The sequence below is a fragment of the Molossus molossus genome, unplaced genomic scaffold (genome assembly GCF_014108415.1).
Source record: "Molossus molossus isolate mMolMol1 unplaced genomic scaffold, mMolMol1.p scaffold_m16_p_10, whole genome shotgun sequence".
NCBI classification, from domain to species: domain Eukaryota; kingdom Metazoa; phylum Chordata; class Mammalia; order Chiroptera; family Molossidae; genus Molossus; species Molossus molossus.
Genome location: NW_023425345.1, coordinates 18,194,546 through 18,217,538, shown reverse-complemented (window position 1 = coordinate 18,217,538; position 22,993 = coordinate 18,194,546). Strand labels below are relative to the sequence as shown.

The following is a 22,993-nucleotide window of genomic DNA, read 5'->3' as shown; positions in this document are numbered from 1 at the left end:
CACAGCCTCTCCTCTCTGCTGAGTCAGCCGCGCTCTTCAGGGGCTTCCTGTCCATCAGTGCTGTTCACATCCGGTCTGCCTCACCTCTCCCTGTTCTTTCTGCCTTTGCGGATTTAGGCCTTTTTAAAAAAATCCCTCCACTCTTATTTTAGTTTGATTTGCGAGGAAGCAGAAATAAAAGCATGCACTTAATTAGTTAATTTTGTCTGGTAGCTCCAGGGCTCAGCTTTCTTCTATCTAACATGAGGGGCACAGAGCAGATCATCGCTGAGGTTCTGTGAGTCCCTGACTGAACAGGTGGCGTATGGTGTAGCAGTGCGTCTAAGAGTTGTCAGAATTCAGACAGCAGGGGACTGCTGGAGCCCGAGTCATTAGAAGTCTCATCTTACAGGCGGGGACCGGGAAGCTGTGTGTGTGTTGGGTAAAGGGAGGGAAGGGGACGGGAACAGCGTGCTTGAATTCGGAGAAGCAGCTCTGACTACTATGGGGATAGGGCAATTTGAGAAGTAAAAATAAACAAAGTTAGACATTCACCAGGTGTATATTCAGAACTTGCTGTAGAGAACTTTCAAAGGCTGAAATCTATACTTACCTACAGTAAGAAATGCCACTCTTCAAAAATAATATAATATTGGGACCAAATAGCATTTCTTTCCATCTCCTCACCTTTGCACAATTCTATTCCTATCACCTCTTCTTAAAGTGAATGGGGGACAAAAGCCCTCGTTTTTCTCTTTCAAAGAAAAACTTTTAAAAGCTCAGTGATATTCTTTTGAGAAGTGATGCCGCATTTCTTAAGGCAAAGTGTAATTCTGATGTCACGTTTTATATGCCTTTTAATTTTCTTATAGGTTTTGCTGTTTTATGCGTATAACCTAAAGCCCCTGAAGATTTCCAGTGTGAACCGCGGCACTTACACCAACACGTGCGTTGGCTCTTTCTGGGTTCCGCTGCACAGGCAAGTGAGGCTGGGCCGTCCGCACTGAGCTTTCACTGTCCGTATTGTCTAAGAACAGGCCGTCCAGGAATGCGCAAGGTAAACCACAGGAGGACTTTTAGAAGACATCGTTAGAACACAAAAACCTTCCTTTCAGAGGAGTACGGCGTGGAGGTGGTGAAACGCACAAATTCTGAATGCAGCCTGCTCTGGTTCAAATGCCAGGCGTGCCCCTTAGTACCTTTGCAGCCTTGAGCAGGTAACTTAACCTGACCGTGCCTCAGTCTCCTCTTCAGTAAGATGGGAATAATAACAACAGTACCTAGGGTTGCTGGAGGAACAGTTCCTATATGAAGTTTATAGAGAGTACAGGATATTGTCTGGACTACATTTTGCCTAACAGAGTGTTTAGAAAGTAACTTAATGCAGCTCTGCCTTGGGTTTCAAAGTTCAGCCCAGACCCCACCACATCACTTGTTTTACCCCTTCCTCTTTACCTAATTTATTTTATATTGTTCCCAAGTGAAACGTCTGCTTCACCTAGATGCTTTCCTCCCTCTCCATCAAACAGGGCATATCCCCAACTTTTTTTTTTTATCCTCACCCAAGGACATTTTGCATTTATCTTCAGGTAGAGTGGGAGGGAGAGAAGGAGGAAGAGAGAGAGAAACATCGATGTGAGAGAGACACATCGACTGGTTGATACCCACAGGACCCCAACCAGGGCTGGGGACAAACTGCAACTGAGGTACGTGCCCTTGGCAGGAACTGAACCCAGGACTCTCTGGTCCGCGGGCCAATGCTCTAACCGCTGAGCCAAACTGGCCAGGGCATCCCCAACTTTTGCTTATGCCTGGTTTCTCTCTTCCTATTTCATATTACCAAGCTCCTTGTTTGTTCTTTCTTCTTTTCATTGCTCAGTTAGTTTAGTTTTGATTCCATTGTTCATTGCCCTTTTGACCCCAGCCTCCATCTCCTCACTTGTATGATGGAAATAATACCTCCTGTGCCTACCTTTCAGGGTTATTGCTAGGATCCAGCCAGACAGTTCATGCACATACTTTGTAAGATCAAGTCTCATTACTCAGTCAGTGGTGGCTCCTTGCCCCGCAAGGCACCTAGTAGGTGCTTTGGGAACACAGACTTGGTGCTTCTCTGGAGAACCTTGTTCATGCTCCATGATTTTTATTTCGAAGGACTCTTTGGCCTCATCACAACAGAGAATGAAACGATGTTCTTTCTGGTTCAGCCTAGATGCAGGTCACATACCAGCAGAGCTAGGTAACCGCACTGGAACCTATGCACTTGCCTTTCACATCCAGAAACATGGCAAGATTTTTTTCAGAACCACATGATTAAAATGATTGTAATTTCCGCAGAGTAGAAGGTAATCACATGATAGGATTATTTTTTTACTCCAAAATGTTCTTAATGTTGGTGTGTTCATGATCAGTGGCGGGGTTACTAAAGTTAGGGACATGCCCTGTCACTGAGGCCGTCACAGAGGAGGGTGCCTGACCTTTCCTCTGATCTTGCCTTGGGGCACGGTGAACACAGGCTGCTTCTCCCACCCAGGGTGGCATTACCTGTGTTCTCATGAGGGGCAAGATAAGATCAGTTTCTGGAGAATTGCTCTTGTTGATCATCCCTTAGAAGGCAAAATGAGAGGACACTGGAAAATTGAAGAATTGAAATTCCTGAATTGTTTCCTGATGCCATATTGCTGTTTTGGACCATTTAGTTCTTTTCCATAAAAATTTCCCTCCTTCCCTGGACGAAGATGCCTGACCCCCTCCCCACGCACATGTGCAAGCACGCACATGCACACTGCCTGTATCGTGGAATCGCTGAGGGCCGTGCAGGTGGCTGTGGGCCTTCTTCAGCTGTTTCAGGGTTTCCCCATCTTCCGACTCTGTCCACCCATTCACCCTGCCTTCAGGGCATCCACGCTCGCTGGCCTGTGGCTCCGGAAACTTTCTGTCTGCAGCGTGATTGCCACTATCCTCTGCCTCCTCCTCAGCTTTTGCTTTGCCTTCTGTCTTGATATTTCTCCCTCCACTCCCTCCCCACACAACACACTTCAGTGTTGTGGGCTCATTGATTGCTTTTTGTTTTTTTTGGAGCCATTGCTAACTTGTCATAATTCTTACCTTCAGGTCAGCCAAACAATCATAGCATGGCATCCAGGTGTAGACAGGAGTGAATCTTTTGTCATTGCCTGGAGTTCCTTTGCCCGTGTAGATATTTATTTTCTTTATTTTTATCTTAAGCAGTATTTTGGAGATATATATATATCTATATATCTATATATATATCTATATATCTATATATCTATATATCTATCTATCTATATATATATATATATATATTTTCCCCTGTGCCTTTACCAGTTTGTAATTATATATCCCTCTGAGTGTATAACTAGATCATACACATTATGCAGGTTAGAATTGTTTCTCTTTTCTCATGTTTCTTAAATAAAGGAATTATTGAATGAATTATGTTTAGGGATGCCAGAAACTTAGTGTTAAATAACTTAAGGACTTATATGACACATATTATTGATTCTGGGAATAAATGAATGCCTTTCTTGACTTTTCAAATAAAATATATGTTTGTTATTTTTAGAGTTATTGCAATTCATGAGAAACTATCTAATCTTACGCAAATAGCTGAAATATCATTGCCAGCAGTTCCTGAAGTTACTTCAGATGACAGCGTATCTGAAATCAGTGAAATGGAAGAGAAATCAATTGATACAGAAATGGAAGTAAGTCATTAAATAATGGAAAATTACATTGCTGCTGCAGAAAGGACGTCATTATATGTAATTCCTTAGATTATTTTTTACTTCCTTAGAGCAGAACTATGTAACTCTCCTTGAACTTCGTGGGGGCTCTGCCCCCTTTTTCCTCTACGTACAGTCCCAGATGTGATCCAACCTCTGGACACATAGGTAATACCTCCTTCAGAGCTCTTCTTGACATACCACTGGTAGGGATCTTCTGGTGAATGGAAACAAAGCCAACCTAGAGAAATGGGTTACAGGAAACGGACATATGGAGATCAGAATATCAGTACCATTACTAACACAGCTTATTAGCAAACGAGGCTTTTGATCTGTGGCAAACGCACTTCTTGAAATTTTACCACTGAATTAGCCTGACTTACCCACCTAGTCACTTAGTCATCTAGCGCACCTGGATGCTAAGCCAGCCCCACGGCCCTTCTGCCCCTGCCAGGCTTACTGCACCAAGGAGCAGGGAATAATACCCTGCAGGCAGGGGCCTCCAAAAAGATCAGCACAGAGTACCCAGAGGGGCTGAGCCCAGCACGCTCTCTTGCTTTCCCCAAGCTCACCAGTCAGATAAGTCACCCACGCTCCTGGCAGTGAGTGGGGGACGGGTCCAAAAGCAGCTGGATGTGTCCTTCCTTCTTCAGGAGTGGGGTGGAGATTCTTTACTACCTGTGGAAATGGAAGAGCAGGGAATAATTGTTCTTTCCTAATTACTTGCTCTGTGAATTTCCATTTGTACATTAATCCAATTTCTTGAGATATATATTCTATAGTTACTGTGGTCATTTATTTTTTTAATTGAGTGGCCATACAATGTTTACAATGAAAGGAAACAGTCTCCTACCCTACCTGGACTGACGGAATACCAGCCCCTTGGGTCCCATCTCTGTTTTTTTCTCTGAAACCTTTTAGGATCTTCCCTAATTTTTAGTCTGCTGTATCTTTTTTCTTAAATCATTTTCTGCTAGGTTAATATTCAGCTGGTTACAAAACATTTTTAATTCTTAAAGAATATGATTTGTGCAGCTGTTTTTGTTTTCTTGTTTACCTCATCTAGGTACTTATTATGCGAAAGTGTAAACATTGGCAACTCTCCTGATTTTCAGAATATGCTTGTTGGCTTTTTTTCAGTCTGAATTTACCAGTACAGTGAGTGCATTTTTCATTATTGTGAAAGCAACAAGCCCAGCTGTAAGAGGATTCATCAGGCAAGCACAGTTAGCCTTTGCAAAATGCAGCTTGCCAGTATTTACGTCTCCTGTGCTCTGTGCTCACATTTATCATAGAACTGATGTCTTAGAATTTTAGTTACACGTCCTTTCCAGTGTCCTCAAATGTTACAACATGAATTACCAGGTGTTTAATGGTATTAATGGTGTACTGAGCGCAGATAACAAATCTCCCAATAGATCAGCTATCTCAAACTCATGAGGTTTCATTTATATAATTCTTTTCCTAAATTGCATGGTTGCCCTTTCATGTCTGTTTTCAAGAAGAGCTCGGTTCTCATTTCATTTTTGCACTTCTTTTGTAGATCACTTACAATCACAGTTTTTCAGTCATAGACCAAATTTGTCAGATTGCTGTCTTTGAGCCATGGTCTAGAATATTCTTTGCTGAAAAGCCTTGAATCGATTACTATATAGGTTATATATGGAAATGATCATTTTCTCCTGCACTCATTTGTCTTTTCAGTGTAGATGGTCTAAGACAGGAAAGTGAGCATCCATAAGCGTAAGGGTTCTAGGTCGTGCTCTGCCCCTCAGCTTTTTGGGACTAAAGACCTTTCCTGTGACTAATTTTCCCCTCATTTCTAAAAATGATCCTTTTTCCCGGCCAGTGTGGCTCACAGGTTGAGCATTGACCCATGCAGGTCGTGGGTTCGGTTCCTGGTCAGAGCACATGCCCAGGTTGTGGGCCAAATCTCCATTGGGGGGCATGCAGGAGGAGGCCAGTTGATGTTCTCTCTCATGAATGTTTCTGTCTCTCTCTCCTCCCTTGCTCTCTCTCTAAAATCAATGAATGAAAAAATAATGATTGTTTCACTTAAATACTGCTCTGATATGAAGAAATGAGCCCCTTGGCTGGAATGAGCATTGTCAGAATTTCCCTGGGGGTCAGATGTAGGTATCAGATTGATCACAGTGAGCCCAGTGTCTGAGCCAGGAGGTTGACTATGCATATAAACAAGTTAGAAATCAATGGGGTGGGGGTCACTTGAATATAGGCAGAGGGAGGAATCCTGAGGACCTGTCTTGCCTTAACCAAGGTTTGTGGCTGGCTTTCCTGTCCTGACTCGAATATATATGTGAGTGGGTCAGTCCTTGAGTAGAACAAACTCCTTTCAGTTCGATATTGTCCTCTGTATTTTTGAATTTGTTCTCTTCTCCAACTTAGAAAGTGCTTCTTCAGCTTTAAGTAGGTCATTTTTAGATGTGTTTCAGTTCTGCTAGTTCTTTATAAGACAGAATGCCATCAAATGGAAGGAAAACTAGTATATGTTTAGGTGAACTGGCAAACTATGTCATAACATTTGAAAGTTTAGAAATGAAAGGAACATACAAAGTTTTCTTTTTTTCCAGTACACTAATCAGCATTTAAGAGAAAAAGAAAAAAGCAGCTAGATTCTGGGTAATATCAGATAAATCCCATTGACTAAATCTGCCAGTTCGTTGTCATGACAACCTTCACTGGGCGCTAATTAAAAGTTAACTAGGACACTTAAAGAGATCAGTTCTGGTGGAGAATTGTACATGATTTTATAACCTCTATAATCTAATATATTTATATCTATCACAATATAGACTTTTGGTGGGTTATTAAATATGAGGGTCTAGAAAAATGTGCTTTTGATTGATATGGGGAACGGTAAATCTTGTTCTCGTTCTCATTCCCTTCTCTTTTTTTCTTTCCCTCACAAATCCCTGTTGTCTGGAATAAGCCAAGAACTTCAGAAAACAGATAGAAATTTAAGATGTATTGGGAGGGCTATAGAACAGGTGTTTCAATCACTCCTGGCTTTAAGACCTTGTATGTCCTTCTTCAAAAATAAACAACCCCAGCTCAGAATGACCGAGTTATTTACACCTGTCATTCACAGCTGTAGGGGTATCTTCAGAGTACATCAAGTACTTTAAAGCATATGAAAGATACAAACCATCCTGATTTTAAGACAAAAACAAAAACAAAACCTTTTTGGAATGATAGCATACTGATATGAAAAGCTTCAAGTATGTTTACCAAGTCACACAAGGTTAGTTCAGCAAACATGTACAGAATGTTTGGATTGTACAAGGCAATTAAAATTAGTAATTAAGCCCTAGCTGGCCTGGCTCAGCAGTTAAAGCATCAGCCTGTGGACCAAGGAGTCTCAGGTTTAATTCCAAAGGCGGTTCAATCCCTGGCCCTGGTTGGGGTCATGGGGGAGGCAACCAATCGATGTGTCTGTCTCACATCAGTATTTCTCTCTCTCTCTCTCTTCCTCCCTCCCAATCTATGTAAACATAAATGGAAAACTATCCTCAAGTGAGGATTAAAAAAATAATAATAAAATTAGTAATTAAAAGTAGTATATTGTCAAGTTATCCCAAATATCAAAGTACTATGAAAATGTAGAACAAAATAAAATTGGACATTCGAATCAATTCACAAAATATTTTTGAGAAACAATTATTTGCAAAAATGTCCCAGGCTTGGGGAGATAAGGACACACAGAAATCAGTACAGTTAGGTCCCTGTATGAGTATGACTAGTTACCCAGATGTCATTCATAATGAGCCAGCTGCCTGGTGGCCCTCTCTTAGCAAGCAAAGTGTGGCATTTAAAAAAACATCAATCTGATGTGCAAAACCATTGAAAACAATGGAAATCTCTATGGAGTCTCTTGTAAGAACATCCAAGAGAGAATCTTTTCGGAGTACACAGCAAAATTTCTTTAAAGTCTTATTTCCCCCAACCATCTTGCTCTTAATATCTCTCTCACATCCACAGCCGGCCTTCAACATCTGTCTCATTTGGCTCAAACTCCTAAGATTTCCTCTCCAACTCAGCCTGCATGGGCTGTTTCATTGACTCTCTCCTTCCTGCTCTGGCTCAGCTTTTATTGTATAGTTTAACTTTCTTCATCTCTCTGACTTCTTCCAGTTTTCTTATTTCCCCCATTATCTGTGTTCTACACCATACAAAAGGGTAAGGTTGTAGAACCCTCCTCTCAATGGTGGGGCTGTTGATGCCAATGATTCTAATTCATTATTGTTCATATCCGTGTGTGTGTGTGTGTGTGTGTGTGTGTGTGTGTGTGTGTAGAGAAAGAGAGAGAGATGAAGGGAGGGACGGAGGGAGGGAGGGAGAGAGAGAGAGAGAGAGGGAGAGAGAGAAAGTTGAGCGAGATTTTGTATTTGCTTAGATAGCTCAGACAGCATTTTATGGCTCCTAGAAACTGTTCAAAGGTCATTTTCCCTTGAGCCCCAAAATACCTTGTGCCCTTATCATATCGTTTCAGCAATTATCTGTGTATGTGTCTCTTCCTCTCTCCTGAATATGTATACCTTTGCTCAGGAGTCCTATTTATCATTTTATCTCCAATATCTTGCCCAGTAAGTGAAACGCAGTATCTTTTCAATACTCCCCGGCAAAACTTCTGGTTGAGGACTTGTGGAGCGCACGCCTTCCTGTCTGAGGTTGCAGCCAGAGATGAGATGTGACGTCGTGGGACTGACTGTCATATTCAGGGGACAGTGAGCCATCTGTTGTGGCAACAGTACAGGGTTAATGTGTGGGAGGTGATGCTGAAGAGATGGGTGGAACTGTGTGTTTCCTGCTCCCTGATCTCACACAGTGCTGGAAGTCGGTCCCTCCTGTCCCTCCCACCTGACTGTGACCTTATAAGGGCTCCTCTGTCTTGTTAACCTCCTGTTACCACTGCACGGCACGCAGTGTGCATTCAGTAGAGGTGGAACCAATTAGCGGTGAACAAACGTTGTTCCACAGGGAAGGGTTGTGAAAAAGGCAGGACGGTGTGTGCTGGGTGGGAGAAGGTGGGGCAGCACCTGGAAGGGCACCTCATGGTCCACACTACATTGACTAAGATACCCTGGTGGTACATGAAGGAGGGACGAGGGAAGCAAGAGTTTGGAGGATGGAGAACAACCTAGGAAGCGCTTCCAGACTGTAGGTGAAAGATGATGAGGATTTCAACTAGGTCGAAGAACTGGCTTTACTGTTTTTGGAGTAACTCAGAAGTCCATCCCTCGTGGAATCAGGAGGCTCCTTGTCAGAGGAGAAATGGCAGCGTGAGCAGGGTCACTCTGTGCTCCCAGGCTCCTCGCCCACCCCAACCTCCCCCAGCAGTTCTCAGACGGGCTCAGTGCTTCTCCGCGTCCCCTCTGAGCTGGCGGGGTCCCCGAGGTCCCGCACAGCCCATCGGATCAGCCGGAGTGCATGGTTTACCTCAGATAATGCCAAAGGAACAGAATGTTGTTGAGGGGACATTTCTGTTTGATAAAGGTGGAAATGGGCAGTGAAAGACATTTATGAGGTAACGTTGCTGTCTATCTGTTATGTGGCGTGATTACTGATACAGACAGTGTCACTTTGCTTGATAGGTCTTGATAGAATCATGACAGTAACCATCATGGCTGTTACTGAAACCTTTTATATGGAAAGAAAATACACTTTAACCAGTCCTGAGAACTCGATTAGAAATATAGAAAGATAGATAATGAGAGGAATATAGGGGTGGGTATGTGTTCTCTGTGTCGTAAATGAACCGGAAGCCTGGAAGGGTCATCAGAGGAAACTGGTATACCCTGACCCGTGCTGGGGGTCCTGCCTGCCCGCCATCCTCTCTGGTCCCCCCGAAGCTGGCCTACCTTTAGCCGCGATCGCTCCCTGCCTAAGCGATTTGAGTAGACTCCTTGCTTATTTATCTTTCTCTTGCCTCTTTCAGTCCAATTCACCACTTTTGGGGGGGTGTATGTGTGAGAACATTTAAGTTCACCTTTAAGTTCACAGTAAGTCTCACTTCTTGATCAGAACAGTCCAATTCACCTTTAAACTGTGGCCAGAATGATCTTTTTTAAGCAATCTGATCATTATTCCCTCAGTCTACTGCCCCTCCATTTCCTACTCAGTAAAAGCACATTCCGAGGTTTTACCTGTCCTGGTGTGAGTTTTCCTCTCCAGCCTCATTTCTCACCACGTTCGCCGCCATGCTTCCTGCGCCAGCCTGCGGCGAAAACCACACCGGATCCCTATGTGCCTCGCCTGACCACTGCTTTGTTGCTTAGCTGGCTTCCTCCACCCAGAAGGCCCTTGTCCCCATTCTCTGTCATTTGAAATCCTGCTCCTCTGTCAACTCTCTATTCACATGACCCTTTCTCCATGAAGTCTTCCCTGTTCGTCATGTTTATGTTCACTCTCTCCCACCTCCAGGCTCATAACATGTCATAACGGCACATGTTCTGGCCACATTCGATGTGGTATTTATTTAGCTGCGTGTGCATCTGTTTTTCTGTTGTTGCAGACTTCGGGAGGATAGGGCCTGTTTCTTCATCTTTAGGTTCCACAGCGCCTAATATAATGCCTTGAATATGTGTACTAAATTGAGCTACATTAGCTTTGGCTTTCGAACTCTAAAATTTTATCTTTTCTATGTTGATGCATTTTTTGTCCTCGAGGACATTTTTTCTATTTTTTGTTCAGATAGAGCAGGAGGGAGGGAGAGAGAGGAAGAGGGAGAGAGAAACATCGATGTGAAAGGAACACATCTAGTGTCTGCCAACCGCACAACCCAACCAGGGCCGGGGACAAACTGCAACCGAGGTACATGCCCTTAGTGAGAACCGAACCTGGGTATCTCTGGACGGCAAGCCAACACTCTAACCGCTGAGCCAAACCGGCCAGGGCTATGTTGATGCATTTATTTAAACTCAGACATAGCATAGTTTGGGGCTGTGAGCACAATTTCTTGCTTTTTTATTTTCAGGTTTTAATCAGCAGTTGTCAGCTATAATGTAAGAATTAATGCACTTTTATCATTTTAATATTTCTGACTGCTACTACATGTGTATATTAATACTACCATAAAAGCACACTGTTGCTGCCTTCAGGAATGGATACTGGTAACACTGTGCAGCAGTCATAGTTCCTTTCTGATAATGTTATAGTTATGACTCTTTTAATTGTAAGTAAAGAAAATTTAGTTACACCAGCTTGAGTAAAACAGGTCTGGGGGGAGGCAGGATTCGGCAGGGGCCAGTAAGTGAGCTCACGCACAGCCAAGGACTGGAAACAGTACGCAGTGGACCTCGGAAAGGGGACTGGAGTGTCCGGAGCCACGGCTCTGCTCAGTTCCACGGCGGGTGTCAGTTCCCACTCATCTCTGTTTCTTCCTCTTACTCACCTTACATCTGGCCCCAAGGCTGCCTTCTCCACCTCCGCACCGGGACTCTCGGCTCACACGGCCAGCTGAGAGCTGACGGCAGCTCTCTCCTGTTGTCCTTCCCCGTGTGGAATTACAGTGACAGAGGGTCTGACGGACTCAGCCCTGCTGTGGGTAGATCCCTCTGTCCACACGGTAGGGTTTGTGGCAGTGCCGTCAGCAGTAGACAACATACAATGTTGACCTTGCTTCCGGTTCAGTGACTCTTTCCGTTTCTTTCCCAACTGCCAGTCGTTCTCTGCCTGAACCTGTCCTCGGACTCTTCTGAGAAGAAAAGTGATTTTTCACACTCTTATTTTGATGAGAATTACTTTACTTGTTATTCTTCTATTACATGAATTTTAACAGTGAATGTGCAGGGAAAGAATTCTAAAACTATATTATTTTTAATTAAATCTTATATTTTATGGCCATCCTGTAGTTTTCAAATAGCCCTCTAAGTCTCAACCTGAGAATTGAAGTTAGTTGATAAGGTAAGAAAATACAAATGAAATTGTTTGTAATTAAAATATCTAATATTGACCAATAAGTTCAACCTTACCATATTGTTTTCTTATTTTTAGAACATGATTATGGAATGTTGCTCTGAAATAATAAGTCTGTTTGTAACTGATAAAGAGACACCACTACTAACTGCGGTATGTATCTCTTTTAGAACTATTCTTGACTCACTCATAAGTATTATTGTTGCTATGGAAATGGAAATACAGACAACATCTATTACGAAAGCATCAGGGGCCTAACCCTTCTTAATTAATGTAAAAGAGTGATACACGTGAGTTTATAAGAGCGTGTTATTTTGTTTTAAAAATTCTTTGTTTAAAAAACAACTAGCACAGAAAATTATGAAGAGAATAATGTTAAAGTCATTTTAAATCTACCATTCAGAGAATAGCATTTTGGAGAATGTCTCAAATGTTTCCCAGGTATATAGAAACTTGAGAATTTTTGCATCAATAGGATCATACTGTACCTGCATCTGTAACTTGCTTTTTTTTCATTCAATAATAATGTTATGGAGACATTTTTATGTGAAAAGTTGAGCATCTTTTCTTATGCTTATTTGCCATTTGTGTATCTTCTTTGGAGAAATGTTTGTTCAGTCCTCTGCCTATTTTTGAATTGGCATATACATTTTGGTGTATAATTACAACTGGCTCTCTAGAAATGTTGCGTCAGTTTTCTTTTCCATCAGGGGCAGATGAGAGGGCCATTTCTCCACGTGCTCGTCCGCACGTGTTCTTCTACTCCTAGTTCCCCTCCCTCTGTCACGTCTCCTTCTCCCTCTCGCCTCTGCTTCTCCTCTTCTTCTAACCAATGTAGGTCTGACAAGTGACATGGTAACTTTTAAAATGTTTATTATTAATGAGGCCAAATATAGTTCATGTGCTTGTTGGCAGTCTGTGCTTCTCCTTTTGTGAGATGATATTCATTCATTTAGTCCATCAGCAAATATTTAGAGTGGACTGCCTGTGATGCGTCAGGAACTTCTTTCCAGGCCCTGGAGAGCAAGCTCTGAACAAACAACAAGGACCCCCTGTCTTAGAGCTAACACTTTTTGTGAAGGAAATAGTAAATAAATCAATAAGCTCAACAATTTAAGATTTTGTTAAGTGCTATAAAGGAAAGAAAAGAGGGTGATATGTGAGATATGGGTCGGCAAACTGAAGCCTATGAACGACATCTGGCCCACTGCCTATTTTGTAAATGAAGTTTTAGTAGAACACAACCATGCTCATTCAGTTACTTACAGTCTGTAGCTGCTTTGCAGCTACAAGAGCAGAGTTGGGTGGTGTTGGCAGAGACCATGTGCTCACAAAGCCTATGTTATTTTATATCAGGCCCTTCAAAGAAAGTTTGCTGACCCCTGGGATAGAAAGTAACCAGGATCAGAGTGCCAAGTTAGGTAGGATCGTAAGGGAAGACCTCTTGTAGGAGGTGACATTTGAAGGAAGACCTGAAATATCACACTGTGTTCCTCCCCCTGTATTATTAGTTTCCTGAAGAGGGGGGGGGGGCAATGCTATCTTAATCTTTCAATTTTTACAGTTCCCTGTACATTATACTAACTAGTTACTGTTTCTTAAACTGAATTGAATTCTCTTTAGTTTTAAACATCTGAAATTAAATATTTGCTTTTTAAAAATATTTATTTGGCTAATCATGTTCTTTCCCATTTTTTAAATGGGGAACTTAATTTTCTAGTATGGAAATACATAGATTTACCGTGGCAGGCCATTCATAATAAAATCAAACTTAAACCTAATATTGTACAAACTGTGTTCAAAAACAGGTCACAGAAAACCTTGAAATCCCAGCCTTGAATCTTGTTAGTTGTATGATGTTAGGCAAGTTTTCTCAAATGGAAAATGGGGTAATCATGCCAACCTCTTATGGTTGTGAGTACTAAAGCAAATAACCTAAGTATTTGGCATAGGGCCTAGTACAAATGCATGTTTCATAAACATTCACTATTTTACTGTCATCAATATCATCATCATCCCTACCATGGTCCCCCCGCCTTCCATGTGTGAATTCTTCATCCCCTAGTTAACTAATTTAAAACAGACATTTAAGATCCAAATTTGTTTTGAAGTATTGATAGATAAGGAGAGAAACATGTTAAAAGTAGAGAACCAGAACTCATTTTCTCTGTGTGGGAAGTAAATCACTGTTGAACCCTACAGGAATTAGGTCCCAACATGAGACCCCAGTGGTGAAAGAGTCACAGGCCCAAGGGACGGTGCCTCCCAGTTGAACTCCACACTAATGCTTCTGCTGAAGCAAGACTTAACTAGTGGTGCTGGCAGGGAGTGGGGGCATCTGGAGCTTGTTCCAAGAAATAAATTGTTAGACAAAATTACATGCCTTCGTGAAGCTGTTTTTATCACCGGGATGAGATCTTGCTGTGCAATTTGGTTCCATACTGAACATACCTATTGCAATCACCTTTGCCCGTTATTGCCTCTTCCTAATTAAAATAGATATTGCACACACAGCTTGTGACAAAAAGAAACTGAGAATAGCGAGGAGAGAAGGAAGAGAATGAGTGCTCCTGCTAACCTTCTCAGTGATTGCTCACAGAATATAAATGACCATTAGGTATAGTTTCTGGTGAACCAATAATAAAGCTCTCCTTTCATTGCCTGCATAGGTTCAAATTATTGCAGTTTCCAAGTTGCCAGGTAGGATTCAAACATGATGCTAAAAATATTCTTTCTGTTCTTGCTGTGACTGATCATGGGGTCCATCCATAGTTATTGACTTTCAGCTGCATGCAGAACATGGGTGTGATGCTTTCGTTGCTGCAAAGGCAGCATAGGTTAAGGTTCCTGCACTCAGCTAACTTTATATGTTCATATTGGTTCACATGACGCAAACAAATTTACTAATCACTGTGTGTGTGTGTGTGTGTGTGTGTGTGTGTGTGTATGCTGAACTGACTAGAGTCATACAGAATCAGTTTGGAGAGGAGACTCCTAGGAGAGATCCTAGTTTAAAGTAGGGAAGGTTATTCTAGGCCAAGTGATAAGACACATTGTATAAGGAGATTGCAAAGTGGTTTTTCTTGGCTGCATGAGTGCAGGAGGATATTTTATTTAGCTCAGGATTTTGAGCTAGCCCTAGCATAGTATCTGACAATAATGATAGTAATAACTGAGATGATTACTACTAATAGTGGTAGTAGTAATAATATTCATGGTTAATGTTTGTTGAGCACGTGGTATGTGCAGACACTGTTCAGTGTTTTATTATTTCATTTAATATTACGAGAATCCTGTGAAGTCAGTAACTACTGTTATCCTCGTTTAGAGAGGAGGAAACTGATGCACAGGGGATTAAGCAGCATGCTGAAGCTCTCCCAGCTCCTATGTGGAGGAGGCAGGAGTCACATACAGTTCTGTTTAAAAACACAGGATCTGAGTTTTGAACTAAGTTAGACCCGCTGAACGTTCTGTTGGGTTCATGGGAGCAGGTGCTACGGAGAGTGGAGGAGTGAGAGGTAGGAAAGGGGCGTTGCAAGTGTAGATGCGACTTCAAGGAGTCGGGGTAGAGTCTGGAGATACACAGAGATGAGGGGGGAGTCAGGACAGGGGCACTGGGAAGGGAAAGAGCCGACAGGGGTGGAGGTTCCCATCTAGAAGAGAGGAGGATAGACATGCTGAAACACGGGAACGGGAAGGGAGCAGACAGACACTGACAACTCAAGGGAGACAGCTGCCTGGACGCCGAGGAAAGGCCTCTTTTCCCTGGGTGTTGGGTGGCAGACTGGGTGGGAGTGGTGTAGGGTGTAAGGAGAGCGCGGGAGGAGCCAGGGCAGTTCACATGCCATGCTTCTCCTTTCTCCCTGAAGCGGAGGCCAGTTTGTCTCCTGTTGGAGTGGGGTGGAGGTTGAGGGTGCAGCCTTCTGAGAGAGAGATGCAGATCCTGACTGTTCACACTTGCTGGGTGTGAGGCAGGAACGCTGACCAAGGACACGTAAAAGGAGTGAGGGCCACGAGGAGATTTGAAAGTCACTGATTTGCTGGGACACTAGGCTACTTGGCTTGTGATGTTTGTGCAGCCACACGTGGCTTCCTGGACGTAGCACTGAGGCAGCCACGAGAAGAGGCACGTGGGTGGTGGGCGTGCTGACAGCCGCGGGAGGTCGGGTGCTCAGCGCAGCTCTGCCCTCATCCCCATCAATCCCCCATTCGCTCAGAGAACCGCTCAGCCTGATGTCCGCCCTTCTCCCAGGCTCTAGTTGACTATAAAATAGTTTAGGCAATATGTTTTCTTAAAAATATTTAGATTTTAACCTCAAAAACTTGGTAGTAACAGTTAAATTCTAATTACCTGGCACGATTATGTACATTGTTAATGTGCATTTCTTTTCAAATGGCTAAATTCCGTGTACTCATGTTCCGTTGTTTTAGAAGGGTCATTTTTGTATGTTTTCATGATCAGATACTGACATCAACCACATGCTGGTCACCAAAATAATTATTATCTGTAACATGACGTGGGGAAGAAGTATGGAGAGGGTGACAGAACAGTTAGAGGGAGACACAGAGTCACAGCTATGTTAACATGTCTTAGTTTGTTCAGTCATTTGCATCTTTAGTTTTATGTCTGATGTATTAATTTGGCCATATGACTGCCTATGCCCTATGGCCTTTACCTTTGTATGACCCCTTACTGTCAGCTGAAATTGTATCACAATGCTAGTCTCTTATCTTTTGCTAGATCATCAGGTAAAAAAGGGTAATAACACACCTGTGTCACTCCAACCCAGAGCCCTCTTTTCATCACTTTCAGGACCGTGGTTTATGTCTCTGTGCTTAATTCTTTCATTTTTAATTTTTTTCCTTTATTGATTTTAGAGAGAAGAAGGGAGAGGGAGAGAAAGACAGAAACATCGATTGGCCCCCTTTTGCATGCAGCCCACAGGGGATCGGGCCCACAACCTGGGTGTGTACCCTGACCGGGTATTGAACCGGCGACCTCTTGGTGCATGGGTCAGTGCTCAACCACTGAGACACACCAGCCAGGCTATACTTACAGTTTTTATCAGAATGTGTCATAAATTGTGCTTCCATAATTGTCCCCAATGCTAGAGCTGAGAGAGTCTTACATAAAAAGATTGTATCCTGTTAACTTCAGGGGAAACAGAGTATAGAGGAATTTTGTACTTACACTGCCAGTTTTCTGCTAATAGGCTAATCCCCCCGCCCCAAAATTGGATCTTATTATATTTTTATTCTCAGTGACTTACCCAATGTTGCCCCCTCCCAAAGACAAATGTCTGCTAAATGAATGACTGTGATTGATGCACCTTCCAGAGACCCCCCTGGTTGCAGTTCTAGTCTAGACATTAACAGTGACTTGAGAGTCATCGGTTTCATGCATTTGTATGGTCAATGCTTGACAAGTGCCTCCTCTGCACCAGCCTTCAGACTAGGCTTTGGGATACAGAAGTAAAAGCCAGAGTCCCTGCCTTCAAGGGCCTGCAGTTCAGTCGGGGACGTGGACACATACAGAGGCACCCACAGAAAGTGTGCCCGTGGTTAAAAGTTTTAATTTCTTTGGAGGATGACTTGGAGGTATCCAGAATCCTCGGGTAGATGTAAACATGATCACGGGCACATTTGGAAGCATTTTTCTCCAGGAAGACCTTTGGAAGACAAGGTGGAGAACATAAGTCCTCATGTTGGCAGTAGGCTCAGTGGTGAGAGCACGCTTCGTAATTTTGTTTAGTGATGAAGAGAATCAGACAAATCTCTAAATCCCTGGATGCAAAAATAAGTAAGGAGAAACATTTTTTTTTTTTTTTAAGTCTGCTTGGTTTGCAAGCTGCAGCTGAGTGCAAGGCATTGTGCTGGACCCCCTGGAGAAACAGACAGAAAGACAGAGTCCTGGAGGAGGCTGGCAGTCTAGAAGGGAGGGAGGGGCTCCTGCTACGGCAGAGAAGAAGGTGGGTGTGGTTTTAAGTGGGTGCTTGTTTTGGGTGAAGATGGGGAGAAAGAGGTTGACAGAGGTTAAAAGACCCGTCTGTCCAAAGCCGCACAGCTGGTAACTCACAGCCCAGACTTGGTCCTTGAGTCTGTGCTTTTAACTGTGAACATGGCACTGAAGCCCACACTGCCCCGCCTTTCCCTCGGGACCGTGAGGGGAGGGGCTGGACGGAGCGTGAGTCAGGGTTTGGGAAGCAGTGTGTGCTGGGCATCAAACTGCCGGCCCCAAACTCCTGCCCAGCTCTGACATTTGCTAACTGTATAACCTCAGGCAGGTTGCTTAACCGCAATGCTTCGGTTTCCCTACGAGTAACATGAGAGTGAAAGTGGTGCTCACCTCATAGGCTTGTTGTGCGGATTGAGTTAATCTATGGAAAACTCTTAGAACAGTGCCTGGCACATACGTACGTACTAAGCAAAATAGTGAATTGCTATCATTGTGTTCTGAGAGCTGAATTCCCTTGGAACGAGTTTCCCTAGGAGAGGCTGCCGCCTGGAACAACAGCGTGCTGCAGCCTCCCGGTCCTTCCCGAGAGAGGCTGGGCTACGCCGGGGCTGGGAAGAGCGCGGCATCCCCTTCCACCGCGCCTGCCCCTTCTCATCTGCTCCAGCTACTGCTGTGTGCAAAGCACCCAAACCGCACGCACAAAATGACCACCTTTCACTAGGCTCAAGGGTTCCGTGGGTCGCGTAGTTGGAAAGGGCACAGTGGGGCAACTCGTCTCCGCTCCATGGTCTCTGGGAGTCCGCTGGGAAGACTCGGGGTTGGTGATGATTCGGCTGCTGGGGGCTGGCATCCCTGGCTGTGCGAGGGCTCATTGGGTTTGGTGCATCATGCTGGCTGTCAGCTGGGGGCGGAGGCTGGGCACGCGGATGGGCGTTGGCCAGGACATGAGAGGTGAACTCTTTGTGGCTAGTTGGGCTTCCGCACAGCAAGGTGTCTGGGTTTCAAGAGTGAGTCCTCCCCCCTCGACCCCCACCAAGAGAACCAGGCAGAAGCTCTGTCGCTGTTTGTACCCTAACTTTGAAAGTTATATGATGTCTCTGTCTCAAATCCATCAAGATTCAAGACTGGACATAGACTCCACCTCTTGATAGGAGGACTGTTGCAGCTGTTTGAGGAAAAGGCAATCAGTCTGCCACAAGATTCAGCAAAACACTCCCAGTTTCCGGGTCTGTTCCTTCTCTGCAGGGGCCGCTCCTGGCAACCTGCTCAGGCAATTTTTAAAATTCGTCGACACCGCTCCCCAAATGTGCTAGGTAACTGTCATCGAGGTCTGAGTGTGTCTGAGCCCAGACAGGAGAGGATAAAGTAGCTAGACTCTCCAAGTACCCTTTGAAATAACCTATGCGGTTTTCTGGGTGTTGGATGGAATTGCAGGCACCCCTACTTATGTGGCTCAGTTCTAGTTCACTTTTTTAGGCTCTTAAATCCTAGAGGGTAGTGCTAGGCTGTTTATCTCCCTTTGGCTAATTCTATTACATTGCCTTATGCCTCTTCCTTTGAACAAAACAGCCCAAATGACAATACTCTCTTTACTGTCATTTACATCATTGGGCACAAGGTTGCACATATTCCATAGTAGGTGTTTACTAAGCCTTAAAAAACGAAATCTATTAATACAACTTTTTTTGATACAGTTGAGAGTTGCAGGGGTTTTTTTGGTGTGTGTGTGTGTGTGTGTGTGTGTGTTTTGTATCAGCCAAGAGTCTTTTTATTCCTTTGTTTTGCACCAGCCAAGAGCTGTCTGAATAGATTTTAGGGGCATCTAGAATTACATCTTTCTTCTGTGAGACATTATCATTCTGTCCTCAAGTGAAGAGTCTCCTTTGTATGCAAGTCCATGAGACATCCACTTAATATTCTCATATTCTTTTGAAGACAATGCCGGATGACATCAGTTCCACGCTGCTTTAAAACACAGCGCTGACTTTGATTCCATCCTCTCTCTGTTCACTTCCAACTGTCACATTTGGCTAAGGGGAAAGAAAGCCCTTAAGAAAAGGCCAGGCTATTAATGTGCTCTTCAAAATGCTAAGAAAAGGCTAAGCTGTTTATAGCGTTTTGAAAATGCTCATCTCTCGGAGATTTGCCGGCGATAGTGTCAAGGTGAAATAACCCTCTCGTTCATCAAGCAACCCAGAGCCTTTGTGTTACCTGTGCTCAAAGTATTGGTCCTACTTTTGTTAGGCATGCAATTTGGAGGCATAACGGCAGTTGGGTATAATTCAAACTAAAATATAATCATGAACCTGATATTGTACATTTACTATAAAAGTGGTGAGAAGTGTGTTTACTGCTTGATAAAGCAAGCCTGGCTTCGTTAAGAATGCAGCTGTATTTCAGAATCAAAGGGAAAATTCCCCCAAAATGTAGTCACTTGTGTACCTTTCAGGGAGGTGAGAGGCAGGGGTATCATTAGCAAATCTGTTCACTCTTTTTATTATGCTGAAAATGGAGTTAACTGTTTACTTTCACTTCATTCATTTTGCTAAATGGTTTTGTCTTGATTAAAAAACTGGACCTTTAACAGTGGGATTAAGTTTTCATTTTAGGAGGATGTTGGTTTTTGCCTCATATTGTTGGATCACTTGGCAATCTTTTGGCAATTCTCTGGACAAATTTTTCTTATAATTAAATAAATTCACAAAGAAGAAATGGTTAAATTCGCCCATTTTTCTTTAACACCTTCAGCGCTAGCTGTTTGGATTTTTGTTCTTATTTCACCTGAATCTCAGGCAGCTGATGCCATTATGTTCCATTCTCAACCACCTGTGAGAGCACAGCGCGGTGGGCAGAGTGCCCCGCACATCCTAGCCCCAGATTTGCCCTTGGACAAGTCCTAAACCCTTAAACACTGCAGGTCAATCAGATTCTGCTGTCGGTCCCGAAAGCGATGTCTTAGTGGATAGAACGAGATGTGGTTCGTGTTTCCACAAGACTCTGAGCAGGTGACTTCACTTTCTTATCTGCACATTGGCAATAGCTACTCCCAGAGGAGGTTAGTGTAGTCACAGTGGAAGCAATAGGGGACCTGCGTAGTGTGTTGCCGGTACAAGGCCAGTGGTAACACTCAGCGTGGCCATCTTTATCTTTCCCAGCCTTCAGATAATGTGTGCTGAGTCATTTCTTCATTTGGCCATTAGCAGCTCCCTTTATTAGTGGCCTCGGGCTTGTCTAAATGTTTGCTAATTTTCAAAAGAATAAAAGGACATTTAATAGATGTATTCTTAGTATTATTTTTCAACTATCCTTTGTAAATTAAGTTTCTTGTTTTGAGATCATTGTAGATTCACATGCAATTATTAGAAATAATATAGAGTGATCCCATGTGCCCTTTACCCAGTTTCCCCCAATAGTAACATCTTGCAAAACTATGGTACAGCATCACAACCAGGATTCTGACATTAATAAAGTCAGGATACAGAACAATTTCATCATGACAAGGATCCCTTGTTGTCCTTTTATAGCTACTCCAACTTTCTACCCCCACCCCGTCCCTGACCCTGACTCTAGACAATTACTAGTCTATTCTCCTCTATATGTTTGTTATTTCAGGAATGTTGCATTAAAAGAACCACATGGTATGTGACCTTTTTTGGCTGGCATTTTTTCACTCAGTATAATTCCCCAGAGAGCCATTTAACTATGCTTTTGATGAACCAGAACAATCCATACGAATATTGACACATTTTGTTTTGGTAACAGAAATACCATTAGCCAAACGTGCTTGATGTGGCACCTGGCACGCCGTGCATCGTGCATCGTAAACCTCAGGGAGGCCCGGCGGCGGGTTCCCACTCGCCTACCTGCACCCTTCCCCCGCCCCTCTCGTCCTCCTCTTCCCTCGCCCTCCTCTTTCCCACATCCTCTTATTCATATTGACAAAGGCTGATTGCTCAAGTTAAAAAATTCTAAAAAGTTTTATGAAATACATTGTGTGAAAGTTCTCTGTAAATGACAACCGTCAATGACAGACTTTCTGTCAGAAATTGCTGGTCGGTGTTGGCCACATTATGACAATGGTTTGCAGGTGCTTGCAGCGTATGCCGATGTGAATAAAGACGTCAGCACGAGCAGGCTTTTCTCTGCACACAGTGCACGTGAGACCTGGCCTCCAGCTTGCTCCTGCAGTGGGAGCCGCCACCCAACAAAGCCTGTCATGTTTTGATTCTAAGCAAAATGTCCCATGAGCAAAACGCAAACGTCAGTTCACATTGTTTATAAATCCTTTGCTCTAAAAAAGAGCCTCCTGTTTTTAGTTGCCAGACATTAAGCCCAGTGAGCTCCTTCATAAAAGCATCAAGAAGTTCCAAGTACTGTTCAAACTCTAGAGTTTTCATTTCTGTATCTCAGGCCAAAAGCCCACAGGCAGACCCAGACCAACCCTTTAGGAGGGAACCCAGCTGCATCGTACTCAGTTACAGCATTTCTTCCTGTAACTTTGCTGCTGAGATGCAAAGCCCTGTCCTTTAAGTAGAGTTAAATTCTTACTCTGTGGAATTTCCCCCTCCAGAAATAGGGTCAGGCCGAGCAAGCTTGCTGGAGCATGCATGTTTGCGTCAGGATAGGGTAGGCTCTGCTGTGCTAACAAATAGCCCTACGTCTCAGTGGCAGTAAAGGTTTATTTTCTCACACAAAGTCCAGTGAAGGGTGGGCAACTCTCCTTGAACCTGTAACTGTGCTGTCGGGACGCTCGGCCTGCAAGGTCCCCACTGCAGGAGAAGAGGGCTGGGGTATTTACAAGGTGCCTTCAACTAGGGAGACCATACGTACCAGTTTGCCTGTGACAGTCACAACGCATGCCTGTTGATTTGGAGTAACGGTTACTATTTCTCCCTTTATTTTATTCTCAAAAGTGCCCCAGTTTAGACAATAAATTAGGGTGACCATTTCTAAGAGCCAGCCATCATCATTTCTGCCCATACCCTGTTGGCTTCCTAACGAGAAGGATGTAGAGAATTGTAGAGGAGCAAGTATATATTTTAGCGAACACTAAAATCTTCCCGCACAATAGGCATTTTCAGGAATGCCATGAAATTTTAAACAGAATCAACTGCATAACTTTAATTATCAAAATTGTGTTGAACAGGTAAGATATAAATGTGATATTCTTATGACCTAAACCATCTCATTGAATCACATTGAGGTAGGCTGAATCATTCCTCACCCCCACCCCGATGTCCACATCCTCATCTTCAGAACCTGTTACAGACATGATTAGGTTAAGGATATTGAGGTGGGGGCTTTATCCTGGGTTATCCAGGTTGAACCTAAGTGTCGTCAGAGGTTCCTTACGAAAGGGAGCAGAGGGAGCTTGGAC

The 22,993-nt window shown here is 43.5% G+C and overlaps 1 protein-coding gene across 1 annotated transcript in view; it reads left to right on the top strand.

Annotated features, from left to right (window-relative positions):
• CFAP54 (cilia and flagella associated protein 54) overlaps positions 1–22,993 on the top strand; it is a 276,792-nt gene that overhangs the window by 241,837 nt on the left and 11,962 nt on the right. Inside the window, exons 65-67 of the mRNA XM_036250829.1 lie at positions 852–958; positions 3,566–3,707; positions 11,739–11,813. Of these exons, the coding sequence (XP_036106722.1) occupies positions 852–958; positions 3,566–3,707; positions 11,739–11,813 (324 nt within the window). The remainder of the gene's footprint in view (positions 1–851; positions 959–3,565; positions 3,708–11,738; positions 11,814–22,993) is intronic.